Source organism: Scyliorhinus canicula, chromosome 5, assembly GCF_902713615.1.
Source record: "Scyliorhinus canicula chromosome 5, sScyCan1.1, whole genome shotgun sequence".
Classification (NCBI taxonomy): domain Eukaryota; kingdom Metazoa; phylum Chordata; class Chondrichthyes; order Carcharhiniformes; family Scyliorhinidae; genus Scyliorhinus; species Scyliorhinus canicula.
In genome coordinates, this window is record NC_052150.1 from 58842945 (window position 1) to 58863633 (window position 20689).

The window sequence follows — 20689 nt, forward strand, 5'->3', positions numbered from 1 at the left end:
GACCACCTATACCTTCCTCCAGGTCATTTATGTAGATTACAAACAACAGTGGTCCGAGCACGGATCCCTGTGGAACACCACTAGTCACCCTTCTCCATTTTGAGACACTCCCTTCCACCACTACTCTGTCTCCTGTTGCCCAGCCAGTTCTTTATCCATCTAGCTAGTACACCCTGAACCCCATACGGCTTCACTTTTTCCATCAACCTGCCATGGGAAACCTTATCAAACGCCTTATTAAAGTCCATGTATATGACATCTACAGCCCTTCCCTCATCAATTAACTTTGTCACTTCCTCAAAGAATTCTATTAGGTTTGTAAGACATGACCTTCCCTGCACAAAACCATGCTGCCTATCACTGATAAGTCTATTTTCTTCCAGATGTGAATAGATCCTATCCCTCAGTATCTTCTCCAACAGTTTGCCTACCACTGACGTCAAGCTCACAGGTCTATAATTCCCTGGATTATCCCTGCTACCCTTCTTAAACAAAGGGACAACATTAGCAATTCTCCAGTCCTCCGGGACCTCACCCGTGCTCAAGGATGCTGTAAAGATGTCTGTTAAGGCCCCAGCTATTTCAACCCTCGCTTCCCTCAGTCACCTGGGATAGGTCCCATCCGGTCCTGGGGACTTGTCCACCTTAATGTCTTTTAGAGTACCCAAAACTTCCCCCTTCCGTATGACAACTTGACCTAGAGTATTTAACATCCATCCCTAGCCTCAACATCCGTCTTGTCCCTCTCCTTTGTGAATACCGATGCAAAGTACTCATTAAGAATCTCACCCATTTCCTCTGAGTCCACGCATAAATTCCCTCTTTTGTCTCTTAACCTTCTCTCTAACGAAAACAGCCTCAAGTCCCTCAGCCTTCCCTCATAAGATCTTCCCTCCATACCAGGCAACATCCTGGTAAATCTCCTCTGCACCCTTTCCAATGCTTCCACATCCTTCCTATAATGCGGCAACCAGAATTGCACGCAATTCTCCAGATGCGGCCGCACCAGAGTTTTGTACAGCTACAACATGACCTCATGGCTCCGAAACTCAATCCCTCTACCAATAAAAGCTAACACACCGTACGCCTTCTTAACAACCCTATCAACCTGGGTGGCAACTTTCAGGGATCTATGAACATGGACACCAAGATCTCTCTGCTCATCCACACTACAAAGAATCTTACCATTAGCCCAGTACTCTGTCTTCCTGTTATTCCTTCCAAAATGAATCACCTCACACTTTTCTGCATTAAACTCCATTTGTCACCTCTCAGCCCAGCTCTGCAGCTTATCTATGTCCCTCTGTAACTTGTAACATCCTTTCGCACTGTCCACAACTTCACCGACTTTAGTGTCATCTGCAAATTTACTCACCCATCCTTCTACGCCCTCCTCTAGGTCATTTATAAAAATGACAAACAGCAGTGGCCCCAAAACAGATCCTTGTGGTACACCACTAGTAACTGGAATCCAGGCTGAACATTTCCCATCAACCACCACCCGTTGTCTTCTTCCAGCTGGCCAAGTTTTGATCCAAACTGCTAAACCACCCTGAATCCCATGCCTCCGTATTTTCTGCAATAGCCTACTGTGGAGAACCTTATCAAATGCTTTACTAAAATCCATATACACCACATCAACTGCTTCACCCTCATCCACCTGTTTGGTCACCTTCTCAAAGAACTCGCTAAGGTTTGTGAGGCACGACCTACCCTTCACCAAAGCGTGTTGATTATCGCTAATCAAATTATTCCTTTCCAGATGATTACACATCCTATCTCTTATAAACCTTTCCAAGACTTTGCCCACAACAGAAGTAAGGCTCACTGGTCTATAGTTACCGGTGTTGTCTCTACTCCACTTCTTGAAAAAGGGGACAACATTTGCTATCCTCCAGTCTTCTGGCACTATTCCTGTAGATAAAGATGACTTAAAGATCAAAGCCAAAGGCTCAGCAATCTCCTCCCTAGCTTCCCAGAGAATCCGAGGATAAATCCCATCCGGCCCAGGGGACTTACCTATTTTCACACTTTCCAGAATTCCTAACACCTCCTCCTTATGAACCTCAAGCCCTTCTAGTCTAGTGGCCTGAATCTCAGTATTCTCCTCGACAACATTGACTTTTTCCTGTGTGAATACTGAAGAAAAATATTCATTTAGCACCTCTCCTATCTCCTCGGACTCCACGCACAACTTCCCACGACTGTCCTGGACTGGAAAGGTGCTTTTTTAATTGGAGGGCTGTGACTAGTGGTGTTCCGCAGGGATCAGTGCTGGGACCTTTGCTGTTCGTAGTATATATAAATGATTTGGAGGATAGTGTAACTGGTCTGATTAGTAAGTTTGCAGATGACACAAAGGTAAGTGGAATTGCGGATAGCGATGTGGACTGTCAGAGGATACAGCAGGATTTAGATCGTTTGGAGACGTGGGCGGAGAGATTGCAGATGGAGTTTAATCCGGACAAATGTGAGGTAATGCATTTTGGAAGGTCTAATGCAGGTAGGGAATATACAGTGAATGGTAGAACCCTCAAGAGTATTGAAAGTCAGAGAGATCTAGGTGTACAGGTCCACAGGTCACTGAAAGGGGCAACACAGGTGGAGAAAGTAGTCAAGAAGGCATACGGCATGCTTGCCTTCATTGGTCGGTGCATTGAGTATAAGAATTGGCAAGTCATGTTGCAGCTGTATAGAACCGTAGTTTGGCCACACTTGGAGTATAGTGTTCAATTCTGGTCGCCACACTCCCAGAAGGATGCGGAGGCTTTAGAGAGGGTGCAAAAGAGATTTACCAGGATGTTGCCTGGTATGGAAGGCATTAGCTATGAGGAGTGGTTGAATAAACTCGGTTTGTTCTCATTGGAACGACGGAGGTTGAGGGGCGACCTGATAGAGGTCTACAGAATTATGAGGGGCATAGACAGAGTGGATAGTGAGAGGCTTTTCCCCAGGGTAGATGGGTCAATTACTAGGGGGCGTAGGTTTAAGGTGCGAGGGGCAAGGTTCAGAGGAGATGTACGAGGCAATTCTTTTTACACATAGGGTAGTGGGTGCCTGGAACTCACTGCCTGAGGAGGTGGTGGAAGCAGGGACGATAGTGACATTTTAGGGGCATCTTGACAAATACATGAATAGGATGGGAATAGAGGGATATGGACCCACGAAGTGTAGAAGATTTTAGTTTCGATGGGCAGCATGGTCGGCACAGGCTTGGAGGGCCGAAGGGCCCGTTCCTGTGCTGCACGTTCCTTTGTTCTTTGTTCTAAATTTAAAAAAAAGTTTAAATAAAAGGAGGGACAGGAGTGGTAGATTAATATTCCGGGATATTATTGTTTCAGACGGGACAGAAGGGGAAACAAAAAAAGAGGTGGGGGAGTTGCATTGCTGATTAGGGAGCAGATCACAGCTGTGTTGAGGGAGGACAAATTGGAGGGATCTTGTAGTAAGGCATTATCGGTGGAGCTCAGGAATAAGGAGGGTGAAATCAAAATGTTGGGAGTGCACTATAGACCTCCCAACAGACCGCAGGACACAGAGGAGTGGTTGTGTAGTCAGATACTGAAAAGGTGAAAAAAAGCAGGGTAGTTTGTGGTGAGCAATTTTAACTTCCCCCATATTGACTGGTAGTCCCTTGCAGCCAGGGGCTTGGATTGTTAGATGTGTCCAGGAGGTCCTTCTGACACAGTATGTTGACAATCCAACCAGGGAGGGGCCATACTAGACTTGGTATTGGGGAATGAGCCAGGTCAGGTGATTGATGTTTCAGTGGGGGAGCATTTTGGGCTCAGCGGTCATAATTCCATAAGATTTCGGGGAGTCATGGACAAGGACAAGAGTGGCCAGCGGGTGAGGGTGCTTAATTGGGCGAGGGCCAATTGCATTCGAATTATGACAGGAACTGGGGAATGTGGACTGGGAGCGGTTATTTGAGAGCAAATCCACATCTGACATGTGGGAGGCTTTTAAAGGCCAGTTGATTAAAGTGCAAGACAGGCATGTCCCCACAAAAATAAAGGATATAAATGGCAGGATTAGGGAACCATGGATGACAAGAGAGATTGTCGGCTTAGTCAAAAGGAAGCACACTAGGCATCTAAAAATTGATGAAGCCCTTGAGGAGTACAGTGAAAGTAGGAAGGAACTTAAACGTGGAATTAGGAGGGCTAAATGGGGCCCTCCTAAATGTCTTCAGCAGATATGGTCCAGGAGAACCACAAGGCTTTTAATGCATATATTAGGAGCAAGAGGGTAGCAAGAGAAAGAGTAGGCCCACTTAAGGAAAATGGAGGGAAGTTATGCATGGAACCCCAGGAAGTGGGTGAAATTCTTAATGAGTACTTTGTATCGGTATTCACCAGGGAGAAGGACATGATGGATGTTGAGGTCAGGGATCGCTATGTAAACTCTCTTGGTCAATATATCAAAGAAGGAAGCGCCGAGTATCCTAAATTGCACTAAGGTAGACAAGTCCCAGAGGAAGGATGGGAATTCTCCCAGGTTATTGCGGGAGGCAAGGAGAGAAATAGCTGGGGACTTAAAAGATATCTTCACATCCTCTTTGACTGCAGGCGAGGTTCCAGAGGACTGGAGAGTAGCCAATGTTATTCTCTTGTTTAAGAAAGGAAGCAGGGACAATCCAGCAAATTATAGGCCGGTGAGACTGATAGCAGTGGTGGGGAAGCTTTGGAAAAGATACCAAGGGACAGGATATATACACATTTGGGGAAAAACAGACTAGTTAGTGACAAACAGCATGGTTTTATACAGGGAAGGTCATGTCTCACCAACTTGACTGAGTTTTTTGAAGAGGTGACAAAACAAATTGATGAGGGAAGAGCTGTGGATGTAATTGATATGGCCTTTAGTAAGGCATTGGACAAGGTACCACATACAGACTGGTACTAAAATTAAAATCACATGAGATTTGGGGTGGGCTGGCTAGATGGATACAGAACTGGCTTGGTTATGGAAGACAGAGAGTAGCGGTGGAAAGGTGTTTTTCTGAATGGAGATCTGTAGCTGGTGGTGTTCTGCAGGAAAATGTGAGTGGCCTGATTAGTAAATTTGCAGCTGACACTAAGATTGGTGGAGTTGCTGATAGTGCCGAGGATTATCAGAGGATAAAATAGGATATGGATAGATTGGAGACTTTGGCTCAGAAATGACAGATGGAATTTAATCCGGACAAATGCGACGTGATGCATTTTGGAGGATCAAATCTAGGTATGAATTAAACTGTAAATGGCAGAACCCTTAGGAACATTAATTTACAGAGTTGATCTGTGGGTGCAGGTGCACAGTTCCCGAAAAGTGGCCAAGGTGATTAAAAAGGCACATGGCATGCTTGCATTCATCATCCGGGCCATGAGTACAGGAGTTGGGAAATCATTTTGCAGCTATATAAAACCTTGGTTAGGCCGCATTTGGAGTATTGCGTGCAGTTCTGGTCACCACATTATCAGAAGGAAGTGGAAGCTTTAGACAGAGTGCAAAGAAGGATAACCAGGATGTTGCCTGGTCTCGAGGGTGTTGGCTATGAGGAAAGGTTGATAATGTAGGATTGTTTTCACTGGAAAGACGGAGGCTGGGGGGAGACCTAATAAAGGTCTACAAATTTATGAGAGGCACAGACAGGGTGGATAGTCAGAGGCTTTTTCCAAGGGTGGAAGTGTCAATTACAAGGGAGCACAGGTTCAAGGTGAGAGGGGGAAAGTTTAAGGGAGATGTGCGGTGTACATTTTTCACACAGAGAGTGGTGGGTGCCTGGTTCACGCTGTCAGAGGATGTGGTGGAAGCAGGCACATTAGCAACATTTAAGAGGCATCTGGATGGATACATGAACAGGAAGGAAATAGAGGGATGCGGACTGGGTAAGGGCAGTTTTTTTTTAAGTTAGGGCATCATGGTCGGCACAGGCTTGGAGGGCCGAAGGGCCTGTTCCTGTGTTGTACTTTTCTTTATATTGCCATATGGCTGTGTAAAAACCCCAGTTAACCACCAAAACCTCCTTAAACAATATCTGCAAATACAATAACAAGCCATCAGTTTAGTTCATTCCAGGATTTGCTTACTTCCATTGTGTCAAATAGCAACTCTCTTTCATCCACCACAATTTTATACATGGTTGGCTGAGGAGCTCCAAATGACCGGATACTTTCATATGGGAATGTCTCCAGTGGCTTGGCCTCTCTGCGCTTGTACACAGAGACTGATTCAGCACAGACTCCCAGCCAGAGCTCCTGCGGGAAACCACCTTCTCTGCACTGCAAAAAAAAAAGATAAATCGATTATTCCTCTCTCCTGAATTTCAGAAAAGAAAGGGTTCTTTTAAGTTAGCTGACCAAAAATGAAGTTGTTTCATGCTTTACACTGAATAAATAATAATAATTTGGAGGACCCCCGGTGGTTGCCCTTTAGGAAAGGTGACACCATGGTACTGTTGGTGCCATCTGGACACTTTGGCACTGGCAGCCTGGCAGCACCACCTGGGTGCCAGCCTGGCACTCCCAAGGTGCACAGGTAGCACTGCCAGGATGCCAGACTGGCATTTTTCCCACACCAGCGATCAGACCCGAGTGTCCATGTGAAGTGGGGTACATGAGCCCTGAGGGCCCCCTTATAGGCGAGTTGGCGCTTTGGGTGGGGGGGGGGGGGGGGGGGGGGGGGGGTAAGCGTGGCGGCCCGTGAATGGATCCGCACTGAGAAGTCCTGTGGAGTGGAATTCCTCAGTTCAGGAAACGGAACTAAGTGTGGCCTTAGTGTTCCCTGCTGAGGCTGCAGATTGACAGGGAATTCTATTGCAATTTGGTTAGATTGTTGCCAAAGTGTCAATTGTTTGCACTTACCTCTACGGGAAATAGAGTTGAGCCATATCCAGGCCAATCTTTGACCAGAGTCATGTATTTGACCATGACCTGTTCTTGGGTCATTCCTTGCATCCTTTTCCACTTATCAATAATACTGGTTCTAGCTGATGAAATCTCCTCCTTAACCCACATGTCAATCATCTGTTCATCCTCAGATTTCATCCTACTGACAGAGCCACCTCGGAAACTCCGTCTCAATGTTCCTTCCAAGAAGCTTGATCGCTTTTTGTCATTCCGGTCACCAGAATGAGCAATGGTCCTGGTTGATTGCGTGATTCGCGCCTTTAATCTCTCCACTGGGAATACTTCTTCCATTTCTGGTACAGTAACATGTGAGGTGCAATCTCCCTGCAGGAACTGAAGACGCAAAGCAGCAAAATACTGAAGATTTTCTTCAGGGGCAGGAAAGTGGCCATGAATAACAGCCTCATGGGCCTAATGGTCAAAATAAACAAAATAAAATGAAAATGTAAATTAAAATCTGTAATGTGCATTAAATGATCAAAGCATAATCTTAAATATTCAAATCAAATATTCTAAAAGTACAGTTTTCTTATGGATGTTCTTGTAGAGAAACATTTGTCAATTAGAAGAAACTGTTCAACGTTTCATCATCTCCTGTGGGCTCATGGCTGTCAGGCTTGGTGTGGTTTCACCTCCAGCGAAGGAGCAGAGCACATTTAAAAATGAAAACCCTGCATTCTGAATGAAGAAGGAACTTGCCTGTTTAATAATGCCAAGGGAATGATTGAGGGAATTTTTAGGGGCACCGGAGAGAATATATCATTCTTCAATGTAAAAAGTGGAATGCTTCTTTAAAGCATCATAATTGTATATATGATTGACAGGAGGACTGGCTAATCATAAATTATGGCACAACTTTCCTCTTTTACAAGTTTCACCCAGTCACTGAAGGACTCCTTTACAGAAAGTATGCGGCACTCTCAAACTGCTTCTCATGAGTTGGTGTCTATTGGAGTAAAACACATGCCCACTGATTTATTCAAGGAAGTTCAGAATGCCAGTGGAGTGACATTAGTTCATTGCATGAATCTGCTATTTGCTCCTTACACGGGGAATTCACAAGGACATCGCAAACTAACAGAAAGTAAATCCAAAGACGATCAAGCATTAATGAGATACCACATAAAATATGCCAGGACGTGGATTTAAAAATTTTTTTTTTTATACTATCTGCCATTGCAGAGCCACTAAACGCAGCCATTAGGCCACACACCCAATTGACAGGGAAAATGGTGCATGCACAGTAAATACGAGCATTCACACAGAAGCCAAAGACACCATCAAACCGAGTCGATGCTGCACCCTCGTAAGGCTTTTCCCTCAAGAGCCCCATCCAATTTTCTTTTGAAATTATTTATCAGGTGAAATTCTCCCATGCCCCCGCCAGCCAGGACCAGGGGGCATGAGAATTCAGTGGGAGCCCAAAAATCGGTTTCACACCAGCGCGAATTTCCCATAGGTGCCCACCATGACAGATCGGGAAACCTGCTGGGGGCTGGCTTGAAACGGATTTGCATCCTGCAAATGAGATGCAGATGAAGGCCTAACGTCTCCCCAGTCCAGATTCTCTACGATAGCAGTGGGAAAACACATCAGCCCAAAACACTTCTGGAACAACGTTGCGTGCAGAACGTTGGACTCACTTGAACAATGCATGGGGCTGCCTCCGTAATTTGGGATGGAGGCTGCGAGAAACCTTGGGCCCCAGAACACCACAGCAGTGGCTGGGGGGGGGGGGGAGCAGCTACAGGTGGATCTTTCAGATTCAGTTTAATTGAGGAGATCCATATTCTAGCTAAATGTATTCCTGGAGATCCATCATCTTTTTCAGGAGATCCATCTTCCAGCATCGAGGTATTTCTGGAGCTCCATCTTTAATTTCGGGAGACCCATATTCGTTCTTCACTGGTGGGTCGGCGACGTTGGGCACTTTTTCAATATGGCAGCCAGATAAGATGGCAGGATGCACGCCATCACGTCTGGCCGCCACGGACTACGGCGCAAAATATACGTTGCATAATTAATGAGGTCGGGACCAGAAGATCTGGCATGGTTTTCCCCCAGCCTATGCAGTAGGAAACACCCCACGTTCCTGACCCACCATCGGGCTGAGTCCCAGATGGGAGAATTCTATCCATCATCTCTGTTTCCACTGCTCTTGAAGGCAATGATTTTCAGGTTATTACTACTTGCTGCATAAAAAGTATTCCCTCACATCTCCCCTTCATCTCTTGCTCAAAACCTTTAATCTGTGTCCTATTATCCTGTTATGGACCAGGGTTTAGAGAACCCCAAAGTGTATCATGGAGTTCACCTGACCCACAACTTTTAATAGATCGTAGTATGGGAGCACACGGCCCACTCTACAGGTGTGGTAGAGCAGAAATGGAACAGTACTTTTTAAAGCAAAACAATGTTTATTCTATGAACTCAAGTTAACCTTCTTAAAACATACAGTGACCGTCTTAGCAACCATTAATTCAAATACAACCGCCAAAGAATACAACACTAAGTTATCCTTTAAGCTTTCCTTTTAACATCCGGAAGACTTACAGAAAAAACACCTTTTAACAGAAGCACATCAGATTAAAGTCACGACTGAAAACATTTATAATTCTGAATTGACCAAATGATCAAGGGATAGTCTTTTCATGGCAGAGAGATCAACAGTACAGCTGCTCTGTCTGGCTTCAGCTCCCACACTGAAAACTAAACTGCAGCAAACAGCCTAAAACAAAAGTAAAACGCTGACAGACAGCCCAACTGCACCCAATCTCTGACATCACTGCAGTAGTAAACACCCATTTCTTAAAGGTACTCTCACTACAGATATTTATATACATAACCATTTATAAATATCCATTTCTTAAATGTACACCCACATGACAATCCTTATACCATTAGTTCATGGGAACAGCTTTTCTTTGCCTATTATCTCTCCTCAATCTTCTTTGCTCCAAGGAGAATAACCCCAGTTTCACCAAACTAACCTTTAGCTAAAACCTCTAAATCCTGAAACCAGTCTGGGTAAATTGCCTCTGTGTTCTTTCAATGACCTTCACATCCTTCTCAAAGTGTAATGACCAGAACTAGATGCAATACTCCTGTTGTGGTGCAACCAGAACTTTATACAGGTTCAGCATAACTGCTGATTATTGTCTCAATATTTCCTGCCAGCTTAAAAGATCGGCCTCCAGATGCCTCTGGGCATGATTCAACTAATTGGGAACAAAGTCCCATAGCGAGCGTGTGTAGCCATGTGTTTCCCAGCGCTTGCAGCACCAAGAAATACATGGCTATACAACGTGAATTGCATTGTATAAGGGGCCGCAGCGTGGAATGTACAGCCAAGGTTGCACACAGCCCCATTTTGTATACCGAGGAGCTCGGTTTGCCTTGAACTCACCAGTGTAGCAAGAGATCGGGACGCCATTTTTAAATAGTGTCCCGATCTCCGCGGCCCCCGGAGTGACCCGCAGACCCTCCTGACCAGAATGACCAGCCCCCCACTCCCACAATCACCCACAACACTCACACAGGGTACCCAGGGTCCGGCTGCGTGTGCATGTGCAAATGTGGTACTGCCAGAGTACCACCGTGCCCAAAGGGCATACAGCTGGGGGCCTCTGATTCCCTGGAAGACCCCCACGAGTACCGTTCTGCGTGGTCCCCATTTGTACAAGGGATAGATCACAAAGTCTCCGGTACCTCGAAAATCAGCAAATCAGAGTGAGACTAGCTGTCTTGCTTTAGTATCCAGATTTGCCAAAAAGTGATCCCACCCACAATGGGCGGGATTTACACCGCAACGTCTTGTGACATCATGTTAGATCTCGCGAGGTGTTGTGAGCCGGGTAGAGCCCAGGAATGAGGTCTCCAAGCTTTTAATCGGCCATGCAGCGCCAAGCTGACTTTCATTCACCGCAGGGCATTTGGTTTGCACCCTCTATCTCTGCTCTCGCTCTAGAATTGTGCCATTAAGTATATTACCTCCCCCTTTTTCCAAAAGGAATCACTTCACAACTCTCGGTATTAAATGGTATCAGCCGTTTGTTTCGGCATTCTGCTAGTCTGTTGTAGTCGATTGGTATGTCCTCACTGTCTGCCACTCCTCCAAATTTGGTATAATTGGCAAATTTTGAAATTGTACTCTGTATTCTAATATCCAAGTCTAGAGGCTTTTCACTTCATTGAAGCCGACTTGAGCTTGACGTCAGTGGTAGGCAAACTGTTGGAGAAGATACTGAGGGATAGGATCTATTCACATCTGGAAGAAAATAGACTTATCAGTGATAGGCAGCATGGTTTTGTGCAGGGAAGGTCATGTCTTACAAACCTAATAGAATTCTTTGAGGAAGTGACAAAGTTAATTGATGAGGGAAGGGCTGTAGATGTCATATACATGGACTTTAATAAGGCGTTTGATAAGGTTTCCCATGGCAGGTTGATGGAAAAAGTGAAGTCGTATGGGGTTCAGGGTGTACTAGCTAGATGGATAAAGAACTGGCTGGGCAAAAGGAGACAGAGTAGTGGTGGAAGGGAGTGTCTCAAAATGGAGAAGGGTGACTAGTGGTGTTCCACAGGGATCCGTGCTCGGACCACTGATGTTTGTGATCTACATAAATGACCTGGAGGAAGGTATAGGTGGTCTGATTAGCAGGTTTGCAGATGATACTAAGATTGGTGGAGTTGCAGATAGCGAGGAGGACTGTCAGAGAATACAACAAAATATAGATAGATTGGAGAGTTGGGCAGAGAAATGGCAGATGGAGTTCAATCCAGGCAAATGCGAGGTGATGTATTTTGGAAGATCAAATTCAAGAGCGGACTACATGGTCAATGGAAGGGTCTTGGGGAAAATTGATGTGCAGAGAGATCTGGGAGTTCAAGTCCATTGTACCCTGAAGGTGGCAACGCAGGTTGATAGAGTGGTCAAGAAGGCATACAGCATGCTTGCCTTCATCGGACGGGGTATTGAGTACAAGAGTTGGCAGGTCATGTTACAGTTGTATACGATTTTGGTTTGGCCACATTTGGAATACTGGTCGCCACTATACCAGAAGGATGTGGATGCGTTAGAGAGGGTGCAGAGGAGGTTCACCAGGATGTTGCCTGGTACGGAGGGTGCTAGCTATGAAGAAAGGTTGAGTAGATTAGGATTGTTTTCATTGGAAAGACAGAGGTTGAGGGGGAACCTAATTGAGGTCTACAAAATTATGAGAGGTATGGACAGGGTGGATAGCAACAAGCTTTTTCCAAGATTGGGGGTGTCAATTACAAGGGGTCACGATTTCAAGGTGAGGGGGGAAAAGTTTAAGGGAGATGTGCGTGGAAAGTTTTTTACGCAGAGGGTGGTGGGTGCCTGGAACGCTTTGCCAGCGGAGGTGGTAGAGGCGGGCACGATAGCATCATTTAAGATGCATCTAGACAGGTATATGAACGGGCGGGGAACAGAGGGAAGTAGAACTTGGAAAATAGGAGACCGGTTTAGATAAAGGATCTGGATCGGCGCAGGCTGGGAGGGCCGAAGGGCCTGTTCCTGTGCTGTAATTTTATTTGTTCTTTGTACTTGTGACAATTGTCATGAGAATGTCGCTTTAAGAAATGTTGGGCTGCTCATGTTTATGCAGTGATGTCAGAGTGTGGGTGGAGCTGAGCTCTGGCTCTGCTTTTTAGTTTCACTTTGAGAAAAGCTTGGGTGTGTCTGTGTTTTTTTGGTTTCGTTTTTTCAGTGTTGGAGCTGAAGCCAGACAAAGCAGGTTTTCTCTCTGCCATGAAAAGACTTGATCAATTCAGAATTATAAATGTTTTCGATAGTGAATGTAAACCTGATGTGCTTCTGTTAAAAGGTGTTTCTTTTGTCTTCTGGCTGTTGTTTGGGAAGTTATTAAGGATTACTTAGTGTTGTATTCTTTGGGGGTTATATTTGAATTAATGGTTGCTAAGATGTTCACTATGTTTTAAAAAGGTTCACTTGAGTTCATAGAATAAACATTGTTTTACTTTACAAAATTATTTTCCATTTCTGCTGTACCACACCTGTACAGTGGGCTGTGTGCTCCCCATACCACAATCTAGTAATAGTTGTGGGTCAGGTGAACTCTATGATACATTTTGGTGCTCTCTAAATCCTGGCCCATAACATAATAATAAATAATAATTATTATTATTATAAGTCAGTAGTCCTAGCACTGACCTTTGGGAATACCACTGCCCACAATCCCCCAGCCTCAAAAACAACTATTTAACACCATTCGCTGTTTCTGGACCTTAAGCCAACTTTTTTTTTACCAACTTGACATTGAACCTATTCCATGAGCCTCAATTTTATTATCCAGCCATTTATATGGTACTTCGTCCAGCACTATCTTAAAATTCATGTCAGTAAATAAGGCTGCCTTTCTCCAAGGTCAATTTGTCCCAAGGTATAATAAAAACAATATGCTGGAATCTGAAACAAAAACAGAGAACGCTGGAAAAACTCTGATTGGAGTGACAGCTTTGTGGAACGCCTACGCTGCATTCATGACCCCAACCTTCCTGTTACTTGACATTTCAATCAGCATCTTGCTCTCATGCTGACATTTCTGTCCTTAGCTTGCTGCAATGTCCAACACAAACTGGGGGAACAGCAACTCATCAGGCACGTTAGTGTATGAATTCAATATCTTTAGACTGTGACCTTTCATGGAATCATAGAATTTACAATGCAGAAGGAGGCCATTCAGCCCATCGATTCTGCACCGGCCTTGGAAAGAGTACCCTACCTCAGCCCACACCTCTACCCTATCCCTGTAATCCAGTAACTCCATTCAATCTTTTTGGACACTAAGGTAAATTTAGCATGGCCAATCCACCATGGTCATTGGATAGACAGATGAACGATAAGGGAATAGTGTAGATGGGCTTTAGAGTGGTTTCACAGGCGGGCACAACATCGTGGGACGAAGAGCCTGTACTGCCCTGTAATGTTCTATGTTCACCTGCACATCTTTGGAATGTGGGAGGAAACCGGAGCACCCGGAGGAATCCCACGCAGACACGGGGAGACTCCACACACACAGTGCCCAAAGCCGGGACTCGAACCTGGGATCCTGGAACTGTGAAGCAACTGTACTAACCACTACCGTGCTGCCATTCAATAAAATCATGACTGACCTGGTTGCGGTCTCAATTCCACTTTCCTGTTTACCTCCACATAACCCTGGTCGCCCATGTCTATCAAAAATCTGTCTGACTCAGCCTTGAATAAATTCAACCTAGCCTCCACTGCTTTCAGGGGAATTGTATCCCACCTACTATTGGCCTCAAAGAAAATCTTCTCTTCATCTCGGTCTTAAAAGGGAGATTTCTTATTCTAAAATTGTGTCCCGTCATTTTAGTATCCAGCCTGTGCTCTAACCTGTGTTCCGTATAGTTGAAGCATGACTTCTACTCCCATGCTGTCCATGATTCTGGATAGAATTCCATTAGTCTTTTGAATTATTTTCCATGGTTGCAATTTACCGGCCTCGTCGCACCCGACTTGGTAACGCGACAAGGCTGTTGAATCTCGCAAGACGCTAGAGATGTCTCGCGAGATTCACCCAAACCTCGCGAGATGTCGCAATCTGGATCTCGGTCTTGCGGGGAGAGATCTAGATATACATATTTAAATTAATCATTTGGTTCACTTAAATATGTCTGCGCCTGGAATCGGTCTTGCACCGCCCGGGAACTAATGGCCTCCCAACCAAGTCTTGGACCGGGTGTCATTTAGTACTGATCTAGACAAACATGGACCAGGTGTAACGGCACTGGGGGGAGGGGTGTTCCTCGGCCATTGGAGACGCCTGGACGGTCGGTGACTGGGCAGGGTGGCCCCGGCTCTCCCTCTGGCACACGGCCACTGTGGCACTGCCAAGGTGCCTGGCTGGCACTGCAAGGTTGGCAGGGGCACTGTCAGAGTGACACTGACAAGGGATTGGCCCTGAGGGGCTCCATGTCCATGAATGGGGGGTATGAGGGGGAGTATGAAGGGAAGAGGGGGCAGAAAGGAGGGGTGGGATGGCCTGAAAAGGAGGGAGAACACTCAGCGACCCCATAGTGGGGTGTCCTCTTGGGTGGTAATGAGGTCATGCTCATGTACGTGGGGGTTTCCACTGCCCATGGATGGGTGTGTGAGGGTCCTCAAGTTAACTTAGAGATCGGGCACCATTTCAAATGGTGTCCCAACCTCTGAGGAGCCGGTCTGGCCAGCATGTTCAGCCCCCCAATGATGAAACATTCCTAAGTGCGAGCTAAACCGGACACAAACTTCCAAGGCCCCAAAAATTGACAAGTGGTTCATCAGTGGTGTGGATCTCACCCAACAAGCCAGCCAGAAACACCCAGCCAAACTCACCCAAAATGACACTTAGAAATTATTTGGTTGAATCTTGTCGTATATCTGTTAATGATAAGCATACCTGGACCCACACATACCCATAATGGTTAATTCATAAACAATTATATCAATTTCTGTAGTATTAATATATCGTTGTCCCTTCACTGATGCTGGGACAAAATCCTGGACATATCTTCCCAACAGCATTGTGGGTGTACCTATACCTCATGGACTGCAGGGATTCACCACCTTCTCAAGAGAAATTAGGGATGGGCTATAAGTCCTGGCCTAACTAGCAACACCCTTATCCCATAAAAATTAACTAAAAAATAGAATTGTTACACATTCTTGGAGTAATTTAACAGTTTAGTCAACAAACTTTACAATTTTTTAAAACTTTTCTGTTAATTTAACATTTTAGCTTTTCAACCACACCTGCTCAAACATGAAGGCAAATTCCACACTGTCTTTTGGTACATTATCAGTGTCGAGGAAACAGTAGAGTTTGAAGTAGAACTTCCATGAGTCTTCTGAAGTGGCAGCAGTTCTGAGTACGAAATAAAGTGAGTACAATTATTCAACAGTCTATGAGAATAAACTGAAGAAAAAAATATGCTGTTTGGAGGAGCTTACGCATTGCACAGTTGCAATTCCGTGCCAAAGTTAACCAGTGGAAACACAACCCAAATGCTAACCTTGCATGAGTATGGGGTCAGTGGGAGGTCTGCGACTTGCATAGATTACTTCAGATACCTCTCTATCACCCACCGAACCGTGCTGTCTATTTATTGGTCAATGGCTGCTTAGGCCCTACAGTCACCATTGTGAAGGCCAGTATGTCTGACATTCATCCAACACACAGGACTCTACTGGATCTCCTATAGGCTCAGGATGAGAACTCTTCGCTTAAGGACCCATCTGCAGCTCCCACTATAGTAATTTCCATTGGAGAAAACTACCAGAAACAACAGAGATCCAACAGTGCATTTTCCCTTCGAAGTTACAGTGAGACAAAGCTGTGGAATTTGGGCTCCATTGTATTCTAGTTGAGGCTTGAATAAGCCACGATACGGATACTAACCACCTAAATCACAGAATCATAAAATGGTTAACAGAAAGGAAGCAATTTGGCTTGTTGTGGGTGTGGCAGCTCTCAGAGAGCAATTCAGCTAGTTCCACTGGCCTGCCTTTTCTCCGTAGCCCTGAAAATCCTTTCACTTCAGATAATTCTCCAATTCCCTTTTGAAAGCCACAATAGAATCTGCCCACCACTACATGTTCAGGCAGGAAAACAAAAACAAAATAATGTGAATACGGGGAATCTGAAGTAAAAATAGGAAATGCTCAGCAGGTTTGGTAGCATCTGTGGAGAGAGAAAACAAGTTAATTTTTGCTGATGAAACAAAATCAACAGATCATTTTAAGGACACAGTAGTTTTGCTCGGTGGAGAATGGCGCGGGGTGAGATGCAGTCAAGTCACGCGGTGGGCAGATGGCCAGGCCAGAATGATCATCTCCGTTTACTGGGACACACGCTGTTTTAATGATTAATATCAGGCCCTCAAACACTGATACCAGCACATTTTCCGCCCAAGTTCCATGTCCCCTGTGATGCCCCATAACACCTCACATGACCTTTTTAGATCTTCCATGCCACCACATCAGGTTCCCCATCCCTTCCCATGTCGCCTCCACACCCCCCTGTATTCTCCATAGCCACTCGAGTAATCACTATGGGAAGGCGTCAGCAAGTCTTTAAAGTGGATTAAAAATAAACTTTTAAGAATATTATCTTACTCACAGCATTTTGGAAAAAACTCGTTTTCATAAAAGCCAATTAAATCCCCATAAGAACTCAATCTGTTATAAAAAAATCTATTTCACTATCCACATTAAAGACAGTAAATCCTGTAATAACCTGTTAAAAGGTATCAATTAAAGTGTCTCTACAGCCTACTGCTGAGATAAGTAGTTGAGAACTTTTTGAAACTCAGCCAAGCATCTATAATTGTCATAGCAATCAGAACAAGCCACTTAAACACACAGTTGCTTCACAGCTCCAGGATCCCAGGTTCGATTCCCAGCTGCGTCACTGTCTGTATGGAGTTTGCAGGTTCTCCCCGTGTGTGCGTGGGTTTCCTCCGGGTGTCCCGTTTCCTCCCACAGTCCAAAGATGTGCAGGTTAGGTGGATTGGTCATGCTAAATTGCCCTTAGTGTCCAAAAAGGTTAGATGGGGCTACTGGGTTACAGGGATAAGGGATAAGGGATAAGGTGCAGGCATGGGCTTAAGTAGGGTGCTCTTTCCAAGGGCCGGTGCAGACTAGATGGACCAAATGGCCTCCTTCTGCACTGTAAATTCCATGATCTATGATAATCCCAACTCTCAGACAATGGTGCCTACAGATATTGAGGAAACAGGTGGCTACATTTTTTAAAGATAATCTCGATTGTCTGCTAATCATTGCTTTGAAGAAGGTGAACAGGATTTTCCTTACAGCTGCTGAAAGTTTATTTTCCACTTTTAAAGAATTCTGGATTTTAATAATCACTGCAAATTCTTATACTAGGTATATTCCAAGCGGTGTTTTCTTCCGTTTTGAATCCCCCAAGGGAAAAGCACTCTAATACATGTCAACATTAAAAAATATTTAAATGCGCACTTGCAATCCCAACACATACAAGGCTATGGGCCAAGTGCTGGAAAATGGGATTAGAATACTTTGATGGTAGTTTAAAAAAAAAAAAAATTTTATTAAGGCATTTGTAATTTTTAACAAGAATTTCAACAAGTATCGCACCCCACCAACCAACAACCATATCTAGCCAACATGGCTTGCACACACAGTTCCCCAGTCCCCTCTCCGCCACTTGCCGAACTCGCCTAAGCTATCGCCCCCTACCCCCCTCCCAAAAATTCCACCCCCCACCCCTCGCCGTTATCGTATCTGGTGACAGCTTAATTATCTCCAAAGAAGTCGAAAAACGACTGCCATCTCCGGACGAACCCTAACGACAAACCTATCAGGGCGAACTTCATTTTCTCAAGCCTGAGAAATTCGGCCATGTCACTAACCATACCCCTGATTTTTTGGGCTCCGAGTCCCTCCACGCCAACAAGATCCCTTTCCGGGCTACCAAGGAGACAAAGGCCAAAACCTCAGCCTCTCTCAACCCCTGGACTCCCGGGACTTCCGACACTCCAAAAATCGCCACCTCTGGACTCGGTGCCACCCTTGTCTTCAATACCATAGACATGACATTGGCAAATCCTTGCCAAAATCCCCTAAGCTTCGAACATGTCCCGAACATGTGGACATAATTTGTGGGCCCACCTGCATACCGCCCACACTTATCCTCCACCCTTTCAAAGAACCTATTCATACGGGCCACGGTCATATGCGCTTGGTGGACCACCTTAAATTGTATCAGGCTGAGCCTGGCACACGACGAAGACGTGTTGACTCTACTCAGAGCATCCTCCTGCAAACCCGCCTCCAGTTCCTTGCCCAACTCTTCCTCCCATTTACGCTTTACCTCCCCTATCTGGGTTTCCTCCCACTCCATGAGCTCTTTATAAATTTCCTAGATCTTCTCCCGTTTTCAACACTACCTTGTCCTGTAACCCCTGGGGCAGTAGGTACAGATAGGTCGAAACCTGCCTCCATGCAAAGCCCCTCACCTGCAGATACCAGAACCTGTTCCCACCTGGCAGCTCAAACTCCCCCTCCAAGTCCTCTGAGCACAAAAAGCTGTCGTCAATAAACAGGTCCCCTATCCACCCGATTCCAACTTGCTGCCACCTCCGAAACCCCACCCCGTCTAGCCTCCCCAACACAAAATGTGATTACCACAAATTGGAGTCCACACCGACGCTCACTCCACTCCCATATGCTTCCTCCACTGTCCCCACACCCTCAAAGCCGCCATTACCACTGGGCTTGTGGAGTGCCGAGCCGGCGAGAACGGCAGAGGTTTCGTTACCAGTGTGTTGTTACTCGTGTCTTAATAAAGCTCGTAGTCTCAAGTGTGGAGAAGATGCTTTATTGTGAGTTCGTTCAGTTTCCAGAGCTCGACCTAGAACGACCTTCCAGTGCTAACTACCAGCTTTGCTTGCTGTGTGTGTGTCCTGCTTACCAGCCCGCCTGCTGTGAAGAGTGTCTTGTGTATGTGTTGCTCCAAGTTCTGCCCTCAGTGAAGTGTGTCCTCACTTCCTGTCCTGATCTATTTATATGGCTCTCCCGTGCTCCCTCTAGTGGTTGCTCAGTTGTGTTGCATCTGGTTAACTTGTGATCACCACATCCCCCTTTTTCTCTTAACATATTTTCTGTACATCGTTAAAGAAAATTGTACATCCTGTCCCGGTGTATTTGTAGCTCTCCCTCTGGTGTTTGCTCAGTTGTTTTGTATCTAGTAAATCTACGATCACCACATCCCCCTTTTTCTCTTTACATAGTTTCTGTACATCATTAAAGAAAAATTATAGAAAACAGTTACTTATGATATGCGTATCTATACAGGTGATGGTGCTATTGCATAGTTTACAAAGCCAATGTAGTTATATGTCCAATCTTAATAAAAACATTTATGAGTCCAAACTTGATGAATTTGTTCAGAGCTTTTTTTCTTTTTTTTGTTGTTGTTGATGACGTGGTGATATTGATATTGCAAGTCCGCTGTGAATGTTGTTGGTGTTCCTTGTTATTTTAAGTTCCCAATGCATCATCCCGAGGTGTTTGCATGGTCACATCACTGATGTTGACTGGCATGGACTTTTTTCTGTGCTTGTGGTGTTGATTTATTGTCTCATCCGCCTTGGATGCTGGTGTGCTTGCTCGTTCTGGAGCAGACGTGTGTTTATGCGATTCGTCGTCATCCCATGACATGTTTGTAGTCTTGTCATCGTTTTGCCATGCGCTGTGGCATTGTCCGTCATGTGCCAAGTAGTGCCATTGTGTACAAGTCGTTGTTTCATTGCTGTTGTTTCTGTCGTTCTTGTTTTTGTTGTTTTCGTTGCCGTACTTGTCGCTGTTTTTGTCGTTTCCGTCTTTGGTGTTGGCACTGTCGTTGTTCCAGACTTTGTTGTTCTCGTTGCCGGTCTTGGTGCTGTTTTTGTCGTTTCTGTCTTTGGTGTTGTCGCTATCTTTGTTCCTGACTTTGTTGTTTTCATTGCCGTTCTTGTTGTTTCTGTCTCTGTCGTTGTCGCTATCTTTGTGCCTGACTTTGTTGTTTGTCTTGTCGCGCTTCATGCTGCTTTTATTCTTGCTGTTGTCGTTCTCGTTTCTGCTGTGCTTCTTGCTATTGTTGTTGGTCTTGTCGCGCTTCATGTTGTTTCTGTTCTTGCTGTGTTTCTTTTGACTTTTGTTTTTTTTGTTATACTCTATGAGTGTCCCAAGTGGATAATTTGAGTCATTGAGCATTTCGTCTCGAGAG

The 20689-nt window shown here is 45.2% G+C and overlaps 1 protein-coding gene across 2 annotated transcripts in view; it reads right to left on the bottom strand.

Moving 5' to 3' along the window:
- myo10 (myosin X) overlaps positions 1–20689 on the bottom strand; it is a 508428-nt gene that overhangs the window by 12117 nt on the left and 475622 nt on the right. For both annotated transcript variants that reach the window (XM_038797136.1, XM_038797137.1), the window contains 3 exons: positions 15694–15805; positions 6849–7304; positions 6075–6266 (listed from right to left, as the gene is read on the bottom strand). In XM_038797136.1, the coding sequence (XP_038653064.1) occupies positions 6075–6266; positions 6849–7304; positions 15694–15805 (760 nt within the window). The remainder of the gene's footprint in view (positions 1–6074; positions 6267–6848; positions 7305–15693; positions 15806–20689) is intronic.